At 42.5% G+C, this 17,770-nt stretch overlaps 1 protein-coding gene across 1 annotated transcript in view; it reads right to left on the bottom strand.

Annotated features, from left to right (window-relative positions):
* EEPD1 (endonuclease/exonuclease/phosphatase family domain containing 1) overlaps window positions 1-17,770 on the bottom strand; it is a 62,943-nt gene that overhangs the window by 12,674 nt on the left and 32,499 nt on the right. Inside the window, exon 2 of the mRNA XM_072328711.1 lies at window positions 12,848-12,899. Within this exon, the coding sequence (XP_072184812.1) occupies window positions 12,848-12,899 (52 nt within the window). The remainder of the gene's footprint in view (window positions 1-12,847; window positions 12,900-17,770) is intronic.

Below are 17,770 nucleotides of genomic sequence, written 5' to 3'. Positions count from 1 at the left end.
CCTCAACCTTTCCCCATAGGACAGGTGCTCCAGCCCTCTGAGTGGCCCTCCTCTGGACCTGCTCCAAGAGTTCCATGTCTTTCTTGTATTGGGGTCCCAGGCCTGGATGCAGCACTGCAGATGGGGCCTCCCAAGAGCTGAGTAGAGAAGGACAATCACCTCCCTCTCCCTGCTGACCACCCCTTTTTTAATGCAGCCCAGAACACAGTTGCCCTTCCAGGCTGCAAGCACACACTGCTGGCTCATGTCCAGCTTCTCGTCCACCAGGACCACAACGTCCTTCTCTGCAGGGCTGCCCTCAAGGAGAAGCATCATTCCCGATGGCATTCTGAGACGTCAAGCAGCAGAAACGTGGAGAATGAATTTCCTAACATTTAAATTACTTAAATCAGCACCCATACGAAAAAAGTCGGGAGTTCTGCTGTAAGCTGACACGAGAGTTAACTTATCTCTGGGTTGCAGCTGCCCAGCAAAGTGCATGGCAGAGCTGAGTAATGCTACAGAAACCATCACGTTATTAAAAAGAGCATCTGCAATCAAGTAGTTTGAATATTTTGTTTCCTCCATATTGATTTTCTTTAACTTTGCTGAATCAGAAAGATGACAAATACAACTATATGGTTTGTTTGGACCAAGTCATCAGCCCGTTCTGGGTACAGTTTCAGCAGCTTCCCCCACAGCAGTTGACTTTAATTGATGCCCAGTTTCCAGGGCCCACAGGCACACAGGTTCTGAAGCCCTGGCAGCGTATTTGCTTAGGTCATGTTTTTTGCTGAACTGAGAAGCGCATTTCTTAAATCACGTTGTTCTGCCTGCAAAGCCCAAACATCAAACAAGATTACACCTTCCCTTGTACAGTAAAAACCTACAGACAAGCTCATGGCCTACGTAAGGCACAGAAAAGACATTCCTCCTCTTTCAAAGTCAGATCAGCGTCAGTCCCTTTGAGGAGCTGTTTCTCAAGTGGTAAAGAAAAGACTAGAATGGAAACCTCAGCCAGAGCATTCCCCTCCCCTCTCCCTCCCCCCAAATCCTCATAAGCAGAAAAGTACTAGCTTTGTTTTTTCTCACGAGCCTTTCAGCCTGCAAGTTTCCTGAAACAAAATCAGCTTGCTTTATTAAATCCTGTATAAAACCGAGCCAAAATTCAAGCACGCACTATGTGCTATCAGCAGCAGAAGGGCTCCTTCACCAGGACCCCTCCAGCGTCTCAGTCGCTCCTGCAGCTCAGTATTAGCTGTTCTGGTGAGCGCCTCTGGGCTGCAGGAATGTACTAAACATGGGCTCTGGAAGCAGTTCTTGAAAGGTGATGCCCTGTGACAGACACCTGCTTGCTGCCAGTGCTTGGAGCCAACAAGGACCACCATGCCAGGAACTGGGACAAGCTCTGTGGCCTTTGCTCGCCTTCAACCCATCATTTACCCAAGCAGGGAGGACCTGAAGACGTAACTGCTCTCTGTTTACCCTGATAAGGAGCCTGTGCCTACTGCTGCCAGCCACTTCAGAAGCAGACAGGGGCAGGAATGAGGTTATGACTAACACAGGTTGGCTATAAGAAGCTGAAGACATGCATGTCTGAGTATAGTCTGAAAAGGGAAAGCAAGGTGCACAGCAAGTGTTAATTGTGCAGTACAGGTGCTAGGGAGCGCACTGAACCATGCCATGCCTGAAAAGAGGCTGCATTAGTCCTTTGAACATTGAGGAAATCAAACATGACCCAGGAAAATAATGCCTAAGGGCTCAATAAAGTTACATGTAATTATGCATTTCGGATCAGCCAGTGACTCCTCTTTGGAGGATGCTTATTTCCACACCTGAATCAGAGCACGGGCTGCAAAGAGGCAAGAAAATTTAATGACTACACAAGGTGCGTATGGAACTTCTATCAGTTCCTTAGCGTTTCAGATATGTTAAGGGAAGGCACATGAATGAATATGTTAAATCATCATGGTGAAAGAGACCTGGAGTACAAGCAACAAAGAGTGAGGGAGTTGGCAGCAGCTGAAAAGAAGACTTTCAGCATCAGAAAGGCAAATATTTATCTGTATTATCATGTCAAAATTCACCACCTTTTTCAAACAGCAGGTCCTGGAAGCATCTTGAAGTAGAAATCTGGACCTGTAGTTCAAGTCATCTGACAGAGGGCCATGCAGTTGTGCCTGGGTTCTTACATAACCAAACATACTGGCAGAGAAGGAAGCATTATTATGGCTAAAGTCTGAAACAGACTCAACACTGGATCCTTTTCCCTATTGACAACAGTGTAGTCTCAGGCCTTCACTGTTTGTTTGCCTTTCCCTGAAGCGTATCCGTTTCCTGTTTGCAGAAGTAGCCAAACCCTGATCACTCCTGCAAACACACGACATGGGGATGCAGACACCCACGTGTGGGATGCACTGCAGCCTCCTTTCAGAGGAACCACACAGATAATGCGGGGGAAGGAGGTGGCCCTGTGCTATTATGACTAATGTTTTATACATGCCTGTTCGATTACTGCCTTCCAGGAAGACCTCATGAAAGGTTTTGTAATACATATTGATCGTGTTCTTCAAGCACTGATAGTACAGAAAGGCAAACAGAACCTGGCAGGTGGATGGAGGCCTGCCAGACAGGTAATTATTGGTATTTTCAAAGGAGAACAAAACTCCACAGACAACAAAGGTCTCAGATGTATTGTTATGGAAAAAGATGGCTCTTTCTCCCTCCCATGAATAACTTTAAATACGTTATTTCTTCATTGTAAAGTGTGATTTATAGAAGCCAAGTTACAAACTTTAGGAGAAAAACTGTGTGATGAAAGTTAAGATAAGGAACAAATCTATTGAAAATGCCATAGATGCAGAGTTACTCCAGGCAAGGTTATCAGCCCGTCTTGTCATGTTAGTGTGTCCTGCTCATGCCATGTCATCCAGACCTGGGGCAACATCTTCCATTCTGTACTCACTGGTTCATCCCTCCTAGAGCTAAATCAAAGCATTAAGACTGATGACTGAGTAAATCCAGCCATCCTGCATGCTCTTTGCAACCATTATCTAATGCATCCCTCAAACAGTTCCAGAAACTCACTGCAAACAGCAACAGGGGCAGAGCACTTGAGCACTGCCCATCCAGCTGCATATCCAGAGATATCCAGTATCTCACTTCATGCATAAAACTGCACCTACAGGCACCATCACACCACAGACAAAGCTTGTTTGCTGTGATAACATGCATGCATTTGCATACATCTATGTAGGAAAATATGAGCTCCTTCCAGACCCAGTGTGATGCAAGCTGATAGAAGTTTTCTCATGCCCTGACTCCACCACAGGGCTCCAGCTGTGCAATCAGTTCTTTCTGTTAGGTCCAATGAGCATAGCTCAGTCTTGTCTGGAAAATATGCTGTTTCTGCTTCTTACATAGCAGCCCAGTATTTCAGAGAGACTTTCACAGAGGTAGGATTTCTTCTTTTTAGCTCCTCACTGCCTCAAGCATCACGTTATGGTCTGGAGAGCAAGCATGCCATAGCCTCATCATCCAAGCCACGTGGCAACCCTTGTCCTGAATTCCAGACTCTGCTGCAAAGATCATTTCTATGTTCGATACGGAAAAAGGGAAACCTCCTGGGTTGAGTTCCTCAGACAGGATGAGGAAGGCTTATTGTCTAAGCCCAGTTATGTCTAGCACAGACAAGCAATTAAGCTGTCGAGATCAGGGTAACTGAGTATGCACAGAGACAGAGCTCTAGTTACCAGAGGAACACCAAAGCAAAGCAGGAAAGGATCCCAACATTTTTCAAACAAAACACATCATCTTTGCAGGAGGTATCTGAGCACCTTTATGAATTCGACTGTGTTTGGAGCCAGGCCGTGGGTTAGAACCAAACTGGAACACGAGGCTCTGTTCCGCAGCTGCTCTATTACTCACCCATTGTACTCCATGAATGTGCGGGAAATAATTATGCTGATAAATTTAACATTATCTCCATTATCAAAAGTTTATAATGATTTGTTTCCATAACACAAACCCGTCCCAAATCAAAGCACATCTATTTATTTATTTATTTCTGCATTACATTGAGGCTTTGAAGGACCGGTTGGGGTGTGATAGGAACATTAGTTTGCACCCTCCAGTTATTTGTTTTCCTTTCTGAGTTCTTATTTGGGAAAAAATTAACAATGAGTTTTCTATGCTGTCCTCCCAGATGGGTTACATGCAGCTCCCCACAGTCACTCGACTGCTTAATTCCTTGTAATATCTGAGAGGAAATTACATTCTTTATCCTTGACAATATGATTGAAAAAACAGATTGTAGCCCATAAAAACAGTTCTGGGCTCGTCTTTTAATCACAGTGTTCCTGGGACAACAACTCAGACCATTCACTGGCGTGTCCTTCTAGCTTCATTCTAAACACTAGTCATTATTGATATAAACAATGTCTTTTTATAGAGTTTGAAAAGGAAGACATGGAAACCTTCGGTGCAGAGCAGTGAAATAACTGAAGGAGGCAATGCAGTAACTTAAGTGCTGGGGCCACTATTAAAGGTGGATGTACGATGCTCAACTACATGCTGTCAAAACAGGGCATGAAACGCCTTTCAGTCAGGCTGTCATTTAATAGGAACCAATCATAATGTATGCATGGCAGAAATCTATGCTGCCTTTTCGCTATGAGGGAGAACATCCATACTGGCCAACTCCTGCACGCGAGCAATTTTGTGGGTTTTTCATTTCTCGTGTTTCTTCTACAAGCCAACCTTTTTTCATTGTACTTCATGGGACAGACTTATTTTGCAGAAGACTTCTCCCGAAGACTTATTTTCTTACCCTTAGGAACATTATTTTAAACATAATACCAGAATTAAGGCTCAAGTGCTTGTCAAGGATGGGCATAAAGCCTCGCAATTCCTTCCTGAAGCTCTCTCAAGTAAGTTTTTGTAGGCAGTATAATCATTAACAGCATAATGGCACGCTAAGGGAGCTGATACGCTATAAAAACGAACAAAGAAAAAACCCTCATGATTACAAGGGTATCTTTTTCCATCAAGCTGCTTTTACGGGAGATGAGTGGTTGAGTTCAAGCACTTTTCCTATACAGCAATAAAGCCGTCTGCTCAACTGGTTGGCTCTGCTAAAATCATAGCTGTAACACAGATGAATTATTTCCTTATTACTGTGCTGTCTGCTGTAAATGTTCAGTTGCTTATTCGTTATTCTTTCTTTCCATCTCATTATTTCCAAACAAAGAAGACAAGTTTCATTTTGCCTTCACTTCAGCCATCAGAAAAAAAGCACAGAGCATCTCTCAGGGAACACACACATCTGCTTAGGGAAGTATTGCTGAGATTATTAAGGCAATGAGGCAATAGATTATTGCTTTTTTAATATTACAAGCATACTGCTACAGAGAGTGCTTGAAGCACTGACCATTATAGAGCTCCAAGTTCTCCACGAGGTGTGCTATTGAATGCTTAGCCAGTGCACAAAGATGTACTCCACATTATACCATACCCACGACAGGGAGGCTGGAACCCAGAGGATCTTTAAGTCCCTTCCAACTCAAGCCATTCTATGATTCTACGATAATGGCTAATGCTCTAAAGAGCCACAGCCTGTGCAGTAGATGTTTGGAGAGCTAACCTGTGCATTCATTTGAACTAGATATGAGGCAGCAGGCAACCAGGAGTCAGTACCTTTCTGAGAACTTTCTTTTTCTTTCATTTTTAGTCCCTGGGCCAATAGTTTTCTCATGCAACTTTGAAGCTCCTATCAATTTCCACAGCGTGGTGCAAAACCATATCACTGGGACAGTGGTACTCACCCAATACACACCGTGACTACAAGAACTGAACATTAATTTATCGGAACGTAGCCCTTCATATAGAACACAAACAAAAGCCTGCTTATGAAACATGAGACCTAAGAGTGATAAGAACCGGTTTCTTGTTCACCAGTTGAAACCAAACAAATGAATCCGGAGAGCTATTTGCCAGGACCTGAGTCTCCTTACCTGCACAAAGCCTGGAGCCAAAGGAGAAGCTATAGGGAGACATTGTGCCAACAAAAAAAGAACAAAAGGGAATGGGGAAATCATACAGTTTTGAATGTTATTTATCAAGAAAAGCTGCACAAGCACAGGAGATAATTAGGTCTCAATCCACTACAATGACAAAGTTTACTCATTTCCACAGATGCAAGAAATTAGGGTCTTTTTGAAACTTCTGGGATATACAGAGAGGTAAAGATGGACTGTGCTGGCATGCAACATGGAAGAGAATAAAGCAATATGTTAAGGAAACTGTTCTGACACAAAGGAGAAAGGAACAGCTCTCATTATTATGTCAGTTGGATCACCTCCTCTATAAAGACCTCCATCACAAATAATTACTCACGGGGCATTTTACTTCCATCCATTCCTTTTCTACTGTTATATTACAATCTTCCCTGACTAATTTACATCTCTATTTAGAACAAACATTCTCTCCCACGATAAGAACCCAAAAACAAGGAAGAGAAGAGTAATATAATACGACTCAACCATTACCAGTCTCATTTATTCTTCCCTCAGGCATTGATTACACCACATTACAGGACACTGTGCCACCTTCTGTAAAGCTATTTGTATCTGTCTTGTATCCTATTCCATTATTTATTTCTTGGATATTAGAACATTATCTCATTTTTTTTTTCTTTTTTTTTTTCCCTTTTTTTTTTTGTTTTTGTTTTTAATCTCATAAACTTCTTAATTCTTTTTCACACTTCTAGTTCTTAACTTAAAGACTCTGATTTGACACCGATTCCTCTCTGAAACAGCACATTCTTTATTTAAAGGTTTGTATGAGCCACAGATGGTCTTCTGTCCTCACCCTGCAGCACCCACCCCTCCCATAAAGGCCATAGGACTGTCCTCCTGTCCTGACCAAAGCTCTGCTCAAACAGATGCTATGAACTCTGGCTCCAAACAACAACAACAACAAATTTAGGATGACATTACAAAACAAAACTCTTGCTGCTTTGACAATCTACTAAATAGGGGGAAAAAAAACCCACAAACATAATTAACCTTACTCAAACTGCTTCAAAACTGGTCCCATTCTATGAACTGGTTTTGTCTTCTGCCATCTTACAAAAGAAAGCAAGGTAAACAAGAAAGATTAAGGGCCCTTCATATTACTCACAGACAAAACTTAAACGCATTTGTAATCACGCGTTTTTCATTTCTCCTTGGTCTGGAAGTGTAAAGAATGATTGAACCAATGGGTAAGATCAGCTTCTGACCTGGATGCCTCACAAAAAAAGGCCCATCTGGTATAAGAAGCAGTTTCCACATCACTAGTTGTCACAGATGCACAGCTATGCTTTCAGACTGAATAACAGAGCACCTCCAACAGGAGGGCATTTTAAGAGCCGCCTGTGCCCTCCATGGCTCCCAGCATCACTTCATAAGAAAAAAGTTCTAAAATACAACTAGAAACAACATTCGAGCAACATAAGCCAGAGATACAAGTAGGTGTGACCATGCGCTTCCTATGCTGCAGACCACATGCATGGGATAACCTGGAAGACTCTCATATTGTAAGAGGTGGTGTCAACAATTCAATAGCACAACATCGTGATTCCCCTGAACTCCATCTGATATGTCATTTCTGAGTGAGAGCAAAGTTGATATTCACATCTGTATGATACATTTCAATTGTGTTTCAACTTCTACATGTTTCATTTACGCCCCTGTAAAGCCTGGGTTGAGCTCATGGTTTCCTTAACAATTACTGCGACAGAAACTATGGCCTTATGCTCCAATCAACTGAAACCAGTTTAGTGGCATAGGTACATAAGTATTCTTCCCTTTACCCTAAGGTTTCTGGACCTAGGGATGCGGTCTGAAAAAGATTGCACTCCTGAGCTTTACCCATACATAGGAAGCAAGCAAGAGAAAGGAAAGAAAGATAATGGAAAAACAGGAAGATGGCACACCCCATATCTCCTTTTCTTGCTCTCTGAAAGCTAGACTGCTACTGCAGGGAACATCCTAGCACATTTAAGTTTCAAAGGGGTCAACCTCTTTCTGGAAGGAGCAGTTCTGAAAACAGACAGAAAATGTGACTGTTTTCCAGTAACTAATTCATTCACTGTCAACTGCCTTATAGGTTTTAATCAGCAGTTCTAAAGCAAAGGAAGACTGCAAGAGTTTAGGACAACCCTTACCTCTCAGAGACTACTGCAAGATGCTGCTCTCCAGAGGACTTAATAGCAGTGACAACACAGCATATATTTTGGCTGCACAGGCAATAGCTACACACTCCAAGAGGTTCAACCTGCAGAGCTCAGACAGCAGTCACATCATCTGCAGTGGGGATGCAAGCAGCCCTTCCCTGTGCTTCCCACAGCAGTCATCAATGACAGCTCCCATGTTTGTGCTGGCCTGAAAGAGATGAGCATCGTTTGCTTGCAAGGGCATCATTTAGGACATGAGCAGCCACTGAGCTTTCTTACCAATGTGATGGGCCTGACACAGCCTCAGGAGACCAGCTGTTTCGTGTGAAGCTGTATTATAGTGCAGCTACGACTAGCAAGTGCACACGCATATATTTATTGCCATGCAAGCGAGAAGTGATGTGCTTGTGCTTACCTATGTACCCATGTTACAGGAGCTCTCTTCCAAACACTGCGAAGTTCCTAGGGATAACCTTTCACAAATAAACAACCTGCCCGGCTCTGAGAGGGATTTTATAAAGTACTGAGATTACAATGGGTTTAATCACGATTAAACACTGATCTGGCTCAATCTACTCAAAAGCAGACAAAAGATAAATAAAAAACCTCCAGCAGATTCATTTCATACTGGAAATTCTGGAACCTCGATTGACGTCAGACTTTTTATGTTCAGATAATATCTGGAGGAAACAGTACCCTGGATCAAGAAAACAAAAGCAAATTTCTAGTTAAAATTCTCTGTGCGCCGTGTAGAAAGGCAAACACTACAGCAGGGAATGCACAGGGCAGCTCAGCGTTTATAAGCTCATTTTTCACACTAGCTGAAATTTCACTGTTAGCGTGATGCCACCAGAAAGAAAGAAGCACCACCTCTTGTCCTGATCTCTCGGGTTTTACCCTGTGAAAGTAGACAAAATTACTCACCCTGTTCAACACTCAGAGGCATCTCCCCTCAGACAAACCCCACTTTCGATTGCTGACATGCAGCTACCAGTCAGAATACTAAATTCTCTCACTAAACAAAGCCACCTCCTCGGAGTCACTCCAGTTGTGGCTCAGCGATTCCTCAGGCATGGTATGAAAATCCAACATGACAGAAAGGCACTGTGTGTAGCGAGCATCACCCACATAAAGGCAACTACTCTTCCCTGTGAGTGACAAAACACAGGAAATGGGCTTCCTTTCCATGGGAGACAATTCCAGCTATTAGTACTGGTGGGGAAAAAGTCAGAAGAAAAATAGCTCAGATTTGCTTGCTTACATTTGCGTGCTCAGCTTTCAGTTTTATTCAATGGGATAAAGATGCTCTCTTCAGGGAAAGGAAGAACTTTTTGTACAGCGAAGAAAAAATTATCTGAAGAAGCCTGATCAGTTTACTGATTTTATCATCCCAACTCTTTGTGTCTGCACCAGCATTAGTGCCCAGTGAATAAACATATCATATTTGGCCAAGAGATGGAAGAGATCGCTTCTGTACTAAGTCATCTAGAAGCTATATGGCCACATCTGGTGCCTAACCAATGTATCCTACACTTCATAGTTACAGGACCGCAACACCAGGTAAAGGACTTTCAACCTCTTTTTATTTGTGACTTCCAAAGCTTCACCAGTGAAGGTGAAAATCCCCACACAGAGAATGTAAGCCTATTGGTAATTAATTTCTCTTCTTACTTTCATTTCACTGACCTCTCGGTCCAAGCTCACAGAACAGAAATCTGCAGTCACTGGCACAGACAGAACTTGACATGGAACTTGTCCTCCTGCAGCTTGATCTGTCTATCAACTTCAACACTCTCACCCCAATTCCTACCTTGCATAAGCCTACCTGGTGTATCTCCAAATCACTTCTCACAGCAAGCAGAACAACTGTTGTTCTGTAGATGAATTCCACTCTTCTAAAAACTGCTAAGCAGACCGAATTACACAACCTGTGCTTACTAGGTGGGAAAGCAGCAAAATGCTTCATCTTTGGAGTAAATTGTACGGCCCTTTCTCATCTCAAGTAACAGCAGGTGTACTTATTTATTAATACACAGTTAGGAACATAATGGCTTAACGTTACTTGATCTGAAAAGCTTACCTTATAAAATGCCATCAGTGGTTTACTAAGTAGAAAGTTGTTGTACAGATTATTTAACTTTCCACAATAACTTAACTCTCAAGGAGAGACGAACTCAAGAAGCAGAGTTAATGCCTGGAGGGCTGCAGGAGGAAACTTTTGACGGAATACAAGGATATTTTTAGCTTTGTATTTTACCAAAATAGTAAGTTTCACACAGATATAGCCAGACACAAATGAACTACTTACAGGTGACTGAAACATAAAATCACAGCAAATGTCAAGGATAACACCCACACCCAAACTGAATTGCATGGAAGTACTGATCCAAGGCTGACTGCAGCTAATGGGAGCAATCCTACCCGTTTCAGTTTAGTCTCCTGCTCTACATGTGCTTGAATGATGCTTTTACTGGAATAAATACTGCAGGGGATTCAGCCTCACCCCAAGTCTGCTATGCAGACCATAGGCAGTCTGCATGGGATGTCTATCCCAAACTAAAAGATGAAGGAAATGCTCCCTGCAGCGGGCACACAAAACACGCAGAAGAATGGAGAAGTCCACCCCAAAAGCACCATCACTACTTCCTTTTAAACGTGCAGGTTGGAGGAACAGCAAACACAAACTGAACTGTCTCTGCTGAAATTAAGCAAAGGTGAGCTAATTTATTACAGCTGAGAACGCGGCCCCTGATTTTCATCATTGGTGCCTTTAAGAGAACACACCAAGTTAGCTGCAAAACAAAGAAAAAAGTATTCTGAAGACAACTCTTTCTACATGTTTGCTGGCATCAAGCACCAATGACCGCAATTGCTTTGGCATACTTACTGCATTAGGAAATGCAAACCAGATTTAAATACTGTAAACGAAACCAATGTGAAATGTCACTGGGCTAGGTGGCTCACTGTAGTTATTATCTAAAAAGAATGACCCAGAGCTGTGCTCTCGGCAGAAGAAATGAAGCGTCTTATGGGATGAGGCACATCAGCACACCTGGGTACCTAAAATACTTCTCTCTGCAGCCTGGGTGGCCTCAAACCCTTGTGGGAAGGAGACTGTCATAGAGGCAAGCTACCACTTGGCATCCTGCCACATGTGTTCATGACTGCCCTGGACAAGAGTCAGAAGCCCTTTTGCAGCAGAAGAATGCCAGCATGTCAGCAACACCATCCCGTGACAGTCAGGGTGAGCTGGGTTAGCCAGTTGCCATGCTTGCCATGCTATACGGGTACCTGCTGGGAGGGCCTGAGGGACTGTGGCCAAAACAAACACAAACAATCCCGTCTTCCACACAGACTTTTCTCCAAGTAGAGATGAGTCTCGTATTCTTACATGACCTGCCTGTTTCACCGATCTCATCAATTATTTCCCTGTTTAATTAATGGGCTGCTGGGGTACTTAAGGTGCCAGCAGCACTACACAGAGGCAAACACCTGACAAGCAGCACCAAGGGTAAGACAAACTGGTTAAGAGCCAGGACCTATAATTATACTCTATCAACCATTCTGCCTTCGCAACTCCCAATGTAAATGCAAAAAATTATGGTAGACTTTTGGCCAAATTTCCACTAACAAACATCAGGATTTAGAAAATTCATTAAGCTGTGGTTTTGCATAACACGAAGCTTCTGATGGTGGGATCATTTTCAGTGGCCAAGGTGGGAAAACCATGTAAAAACAGTAAAATGTGTAAGATAGTATATAATAGAAAAAAAGCCAACATAGATCATTGTAGCCAAGGAAATAGACTAGAAATTGTTGTGTAATAATTTAAGGTTATCACGTCCACAGCTAACTTACTGAAGTCTTCCCAGGAAAAAAGGAACCAATTGAAAAACAATCTTGTAACGAATATTAAAATTTTATTTAATAATATTCTGCATTCCTGCAATATTATGCGGATAAATGGTTCGCAAATACAAAACTCAGCATGCTTTCTCAAGCCTGAACCTGCAAGTAGGCAGAGCAAGGTATCATGTTCTAGCCTACTTTTAGCCTCCTGTATTTTAACAAATAAAGACAACTAAATTTCTTTAAACTTACATAATTCCATAGTGTTGTTTTCCAGAGGGCTAAACTGGCCTTTTAGATTCTTGGAACTTGGCATTGTATGAAAGCAGATATCAAATATTCAGAGCTCGATTTAGAAAAATCCTTTTTCTGAAGCAGAGTTTTTCTGAAGAGCTTCCTGCAAAACTTCAAACAATGGCAAAACCAGCAATTCCCACCATGCTGAGGTCACTTTTTCTGTCTAAGCCTTGTTTTCGGAGGCCTTGGGCCAAAGGGAGGTGCACGCCTGACAAAAAGGTGAGAAATTTACTGGGTGTGAAATGCCAGAGAAGCTGTCTACTGCAAACAACTACAGTTTGGTAACGTTAACCTGTTTGGCAAAAGGAGTGGCTGTGAACCTTCCAAGATTATGTAAAAAACACCAGAAATGGACAACTTGGACAAATGTTGCCCCCTCAACTACATGTGCCATGTAGGTAGAAAGTGGTCCTGTTTTATGCCACAGAGTTAAGAAATCCAACTAACACAGAGTGCTTTAAGAGTTCCAACGTATTACCAAGGTTGTACTAGATGCATTTTAAATACCTTTTCCAGTGCTTCTCTATCAAGCAGCTCCTGCACGGCCAAAAGCTTGATACTGTAAGAAAAAAAACACAACAGAAAAGAAAGAGTGAATCACTCCATTGCAAGCATTACAGAAACACAAGTAAGAGCAGAACTGAACTTCTCCTTTTAGTTTCACTCTTGGAAGAAGTTTATATTAGTACAGTTGAAAAAGCACTCAGGATATAATAACATAAAGCAACTGAGAAACAGTGTTACTTTGCTTTGATTTAGCTGTCCCAAAGAGATCTGGTTTCTGCCTTCCATGCACATCTGAATCTGATTTACAGAGAAACTGCATTAATCATTACATTTTTAATACCCTAAGTTAACACTGGAGGACCTTCTGAACACAGGGAAAGAATACAAACATTTCTATCATTTTTAATCAAGTCAGTTCTTCAGTATCAACAACTCTGATGACTTTGCAATTGCCATTCCCAGGGATTTACAGCATTAGAAATAAGATACAGTAACTAAGGCAACTCAGCTCAAGAAATTTGAGGGAGATAGGAGGAAAACATGCATAACTGAAAGTAGGGGCCATAGATACTGATGAGTAACTATTTGAATAAGGCCACTTGCTAGGCCTTACCTAGCTTCCTCACCTACTGAAGTTTTCCTACGTTTACCTCCAGAGGCTAAAACCTCCTTACCCAACTGCTTTTAACAAGTTATCCCATCAGGGTTTTGCCCTGCAAGGCCAGTTACTCCAATAAAATCACTGTTAAACTAAGGTACGTAAAAGAATCTTGTACCACATCTACATTTTCATCATCATTTTAATGAGTAACTGTAAATTACCTATTATTCTTCAAGATCGGCTAGTTGCACGTGTCCCCATTTACTGCAAAAGCACAATCTTGCCCAGACTAAGGAATTTCAGGAAGAGACCTTATTGCATCCCCATCAACCTGAGGGGCCTCTAGGATGGAAAGGAACCTGAAAGCAGATGAAACTCTACAGTTGTTCAAACCAAGCACATCTCACTAGTGTCAATTCCCCATTCTTTTCAAGCCATTGCATTCTACACTGAACTCATCCTTCAGTTTTTTCCAGTACAAAACAACAGTGATTTTTCCATGCACAATGTCCAACAGATGGACAATTTAGGTAACGGCTTCCCTTAATGACCTTACCCTGTCTCAAAAACACTTGCTTAGTATATCACCCTTGTAATCCCAAGGAAAACTTCCTTTACTCAGGGTGACACAAACCATTGTGTTGCAGTGGAAGAGTCAAATGATGCATATAAACATTGTTTAAATGACTCTCATGACTCTAGGCAGGCACAGCAAAGAGCCACTACAGCAAAAAGTTCATCTTCAATACAGGGTGCAGAGCTGTTGTAGTAGTCTACCGAAGGATATAATCTGCCATGCACTACTGCAAGACGTTTTATCAGGCTCTCTGAACCCTAGAGCAATGTTGCATAGTTCTGGAAAATCCACCACAGTCCTATACATTAATCATGTATGTCCCTCCTGTAACAGCAGCCAGCACAATTTAGCTATGTCCTTCTATTGTACTACAGTGCTTTCCATTACAAGTATTCACAGCCTAAACCCCTCAATTCAAATGTCTTTACACTTGAATGTTCATTTCCAGATTTCAGACATCTTCAAAAGCATCACAAAAAGCCTACATCCAGGGAATTATAAAATAGCCCCAGACCATCAATTTCCAGCACCTAAAGCCTATTATTACTAAGACAGAGAGGACTGGAGGTGGTTCAGAAATGGTTGTGGATGCTCCATCCTTGAAGGTGGTCAAGGCCAGGTTGGATGAGGCTCTGGACAGCCTGGGCTAGTATTAAACATGGAGTTTTTTGGCCCTGCCTGCAGCAGGAGGGTTGGAGCTTGCTGATCCTTGAGGTCCCTTCCAACCCAAGCCATTCTGTGATTCTGTGAACAAGGAGATGATCAGGAAGAAAAGGTAATCCACTGAAGTACAGAAGCAATGAGAGACCTCCATTTAAAAATACTGCAAGAATGCGCGCTGCCCTGAACTTTGGAAGGAACCTTGGCTGATACGTGATGGATATCACTATTCTCCAAATAACGTAGGTGGTGTTGATGCAGCCACGATCAAGGCCTGCCTCTGAATTCATGGCTCACCACTTGGTGTTGGGTGCCCAGCCTCTGGCACAGTACATTTTGGAGAAGCACAGGAAAGGCAAGAGGGAAGAAGTCTAGCACGCACGTATGGAGAAATTCAGAGTGCTGACAGCCAGTGGGAGTTTTACAAAGACTGCTTCAAGTCCGTGTGTACGCAATGAAAGCTTGCAATTTGCCACCCCCTTTCAAAAGCTGTACAGCAGCTTTGTAATTACGCAAATTACTTTTTTATTTTCCTTTTGAAGGCAGCCGTTGCCTGAAACTCTGAATGCTTGATCATTAAAGGTAAAATTCATCAACTGATGTTGCTGATGCTTCTAACAATTTACTGATCTATTTCGCAAACATTAATTGTGGACTACCCGACACTCAACAGCTGCAGATGAAAGACGAAATAGACAGCCAAAATGCAAGTACTGTTTTCAGGAGAGATAAACATCTTATTGCACAGACCTGCCTTCCCATCTACAGTCAAAAAGCCCTGCAAAAATTCCTCAAGCTGGTATGTTTTTATTTAAAACAATTTACACCGAGTTAGAGAAAAACAAGTAATAAAATAAGAAGCATGAATCCTTTTCACTTTATCTCATCATATTTACAAGGGTGCTGTACTTTTGCTTGGAGGTGAAGAGCCCCCCCCTCTAAACATTCATGTCCTGCAGGGATACAGCAAAAGGGAATTCTAAGCTGTTGCAAGACTTGCAACAACAGTTTTGGTGGCTTGTGTTTGACTGTCACTAAGAAAGGGCTTTCCACTACTGTTCTAAACTTACAGAGATCGGTGTTTTCTGAGTATCTTATGAAATCTCCTCATTGTTTTCCACTCAGGTGACATACAACCCTCCATATATCACACAAGAAGCTTCTTCCCTTGAAGCACTGTCACTGAACCACAGCCTGGAAAATTATGCTTCACGGCCAGTTATTTACTGCTATCTCTTACAGCAACTCTGACTAATGTTTCTACGTGCTGCTTTCTGCAAGGTCAGCTTAGACATGCAGCTTCTTTCAAAGATGCTGCATTGGAGGTTTCACTCATTGAGAAAAAAAAATGATAGAAAATGAAGCTGTTTATGTCAGCATTCCATCAGCAATCCCACAAACACTGGAAGCAGCACATACCCATGTGTGCTGTCTGTAGCTTACATGTCTGCAGAGGATTTCAGAGCAGAAGGGAACACTGCTGCTTGGCAACTGGGAGACAGTTCTGATGAAGCAGAAAGGCAAAGTCAGTTACTAAAAGACTACGCTGATCCCAAGCTCTTGTTGTCTGTTCCAAACTGCCTTTATGTGCTCTGTTTACATACCCTGCGGTCTTTGATTTCATCCTCAGCTGCAGCATCCCCAACTCATGAAAAAAACTGGAGAAAAACGAGTTGTCTAAAACCTTTTGGTTACCAGAGTGCCTGCTCTAATCCACCAGCTTTCAAGTACACTAGTAATAGATCTACACTGCAAGTAACTGCACTGACGTGATGAAAGTGGCCCTGGCTCTATCTGAAACTATTCTAAAAGTACTTACTGACTCAATTACTCTCTGTCATCTGTTCAAACAAAACTACTGACATTTAATATCCTTGCACCTTGACCATACTCGAAATACTTGATACATGCGTGGAGTAATCAGAACGCAGAACACTCCTACAACAGTAAAAATACATGAAAACGATGTGCTGTCAAGGAAACGTGTGATGATTTCTTTTTTTGGCTGAGGGTGATGCATGGCATTCCTTCTCTAAGGGAATTCCTTCGACTTTCCAGAAGATTAGTCATGGTGCTGAGCGAATGCCTATAGCTACACAATATTTCTGCTCCTCTGGGTAGTGTTGCAATCCTTTCCTGAAAGTATTCTACTTACTGAGAAGTAGGACTGGGCTCCTCTCTTGAATCCCATCTACCCCTCTGCAGGAATAAAGCTGTTCCCACTACCACAGATTTGCTGATACATTCCTTGCTGGCTGGGGCATTCCTGCACACCACAAGCCATCACCACATATTTGTGCTGCATTTCACTTCCCTGTTTGAGTTGCCACTGCGTACAAGCCACCTTTGCTCTTGCAGTCACAGAACCACAGAATCGTAGGTGCTGGAAGGGACCTCCAGAGATCATCGAATCCAATCCCCCTGCCAAAGCAGGTTCCCTACACCAGGTAATGCCAAGGCCTTCCTAAGAACCACCCTCTGGCTCTGCTGGCTGCCTCCTGCTTGTGGGTCCCTTACAGTACACAGTACTGTAAGTAATGATCTTCTGTGGGCCTTTCTACTTTCAACAGCAGCCTGCACACTGAGCTGGGTTTCTCATCTGTCAGCAGTGTGAACTGAGAACCAATCTCAGTTTGTTTTGCAAGATTATAAATCTTTGCTCAGGCTTTCGCAAAACTCCATGGTATTAGCCCATACGCCTGACTAAAGTTAACAACAAAAAAAGGCTATTTCACTTCTCTTTGTTTCCTGGATCCTTCCTCTGAGAATGGCAGCATCAAATCAAATCTCACTTCACCTAGAATCATAGAATGGCGTGGGTTGAAAAGCGCCATCAAGATCATCTAGTCTCAACCCTCACAGACATTATTATAAATAGCCTATGCAAAGACCACTCATGTAAGCATTATTAAACCATTCCCTACTTCCTCCCTTCCACTCCATAAACTTCTCCCATTTGTTCTTAAGGTCCCCTAACCATTTCTTGGCCCACAGTGAAGTTTTATGGTAGAGTTACACATCCAGAAGAGCTGCTTACAACTGAAGTCCTTGATGACAGCCTCATGTGGGGATTAATGCAAACAAG

This window comes from Excalfactoria chinensis, chromosome 2 (genome assembly GCF_039878825.1).
Source record: "Excalfactoria chinensis isolate bCotChi1 chromosome 2, bCotChi1.hap2, whole genome shotgun sequence".
NCBI classification, from domain to species: domain Eukaryota; kingdom Metazoa; phylum Chordata; class Aves; order Galliformes; family Phasianidae; genus Excalfactoria; species Excalfactoria chinensis.
The sequence above is the reverse complement of the archived record's forward strand: the minus strand, read 5'-3'. Positions and strand labels throughout refer to the sequence as shown.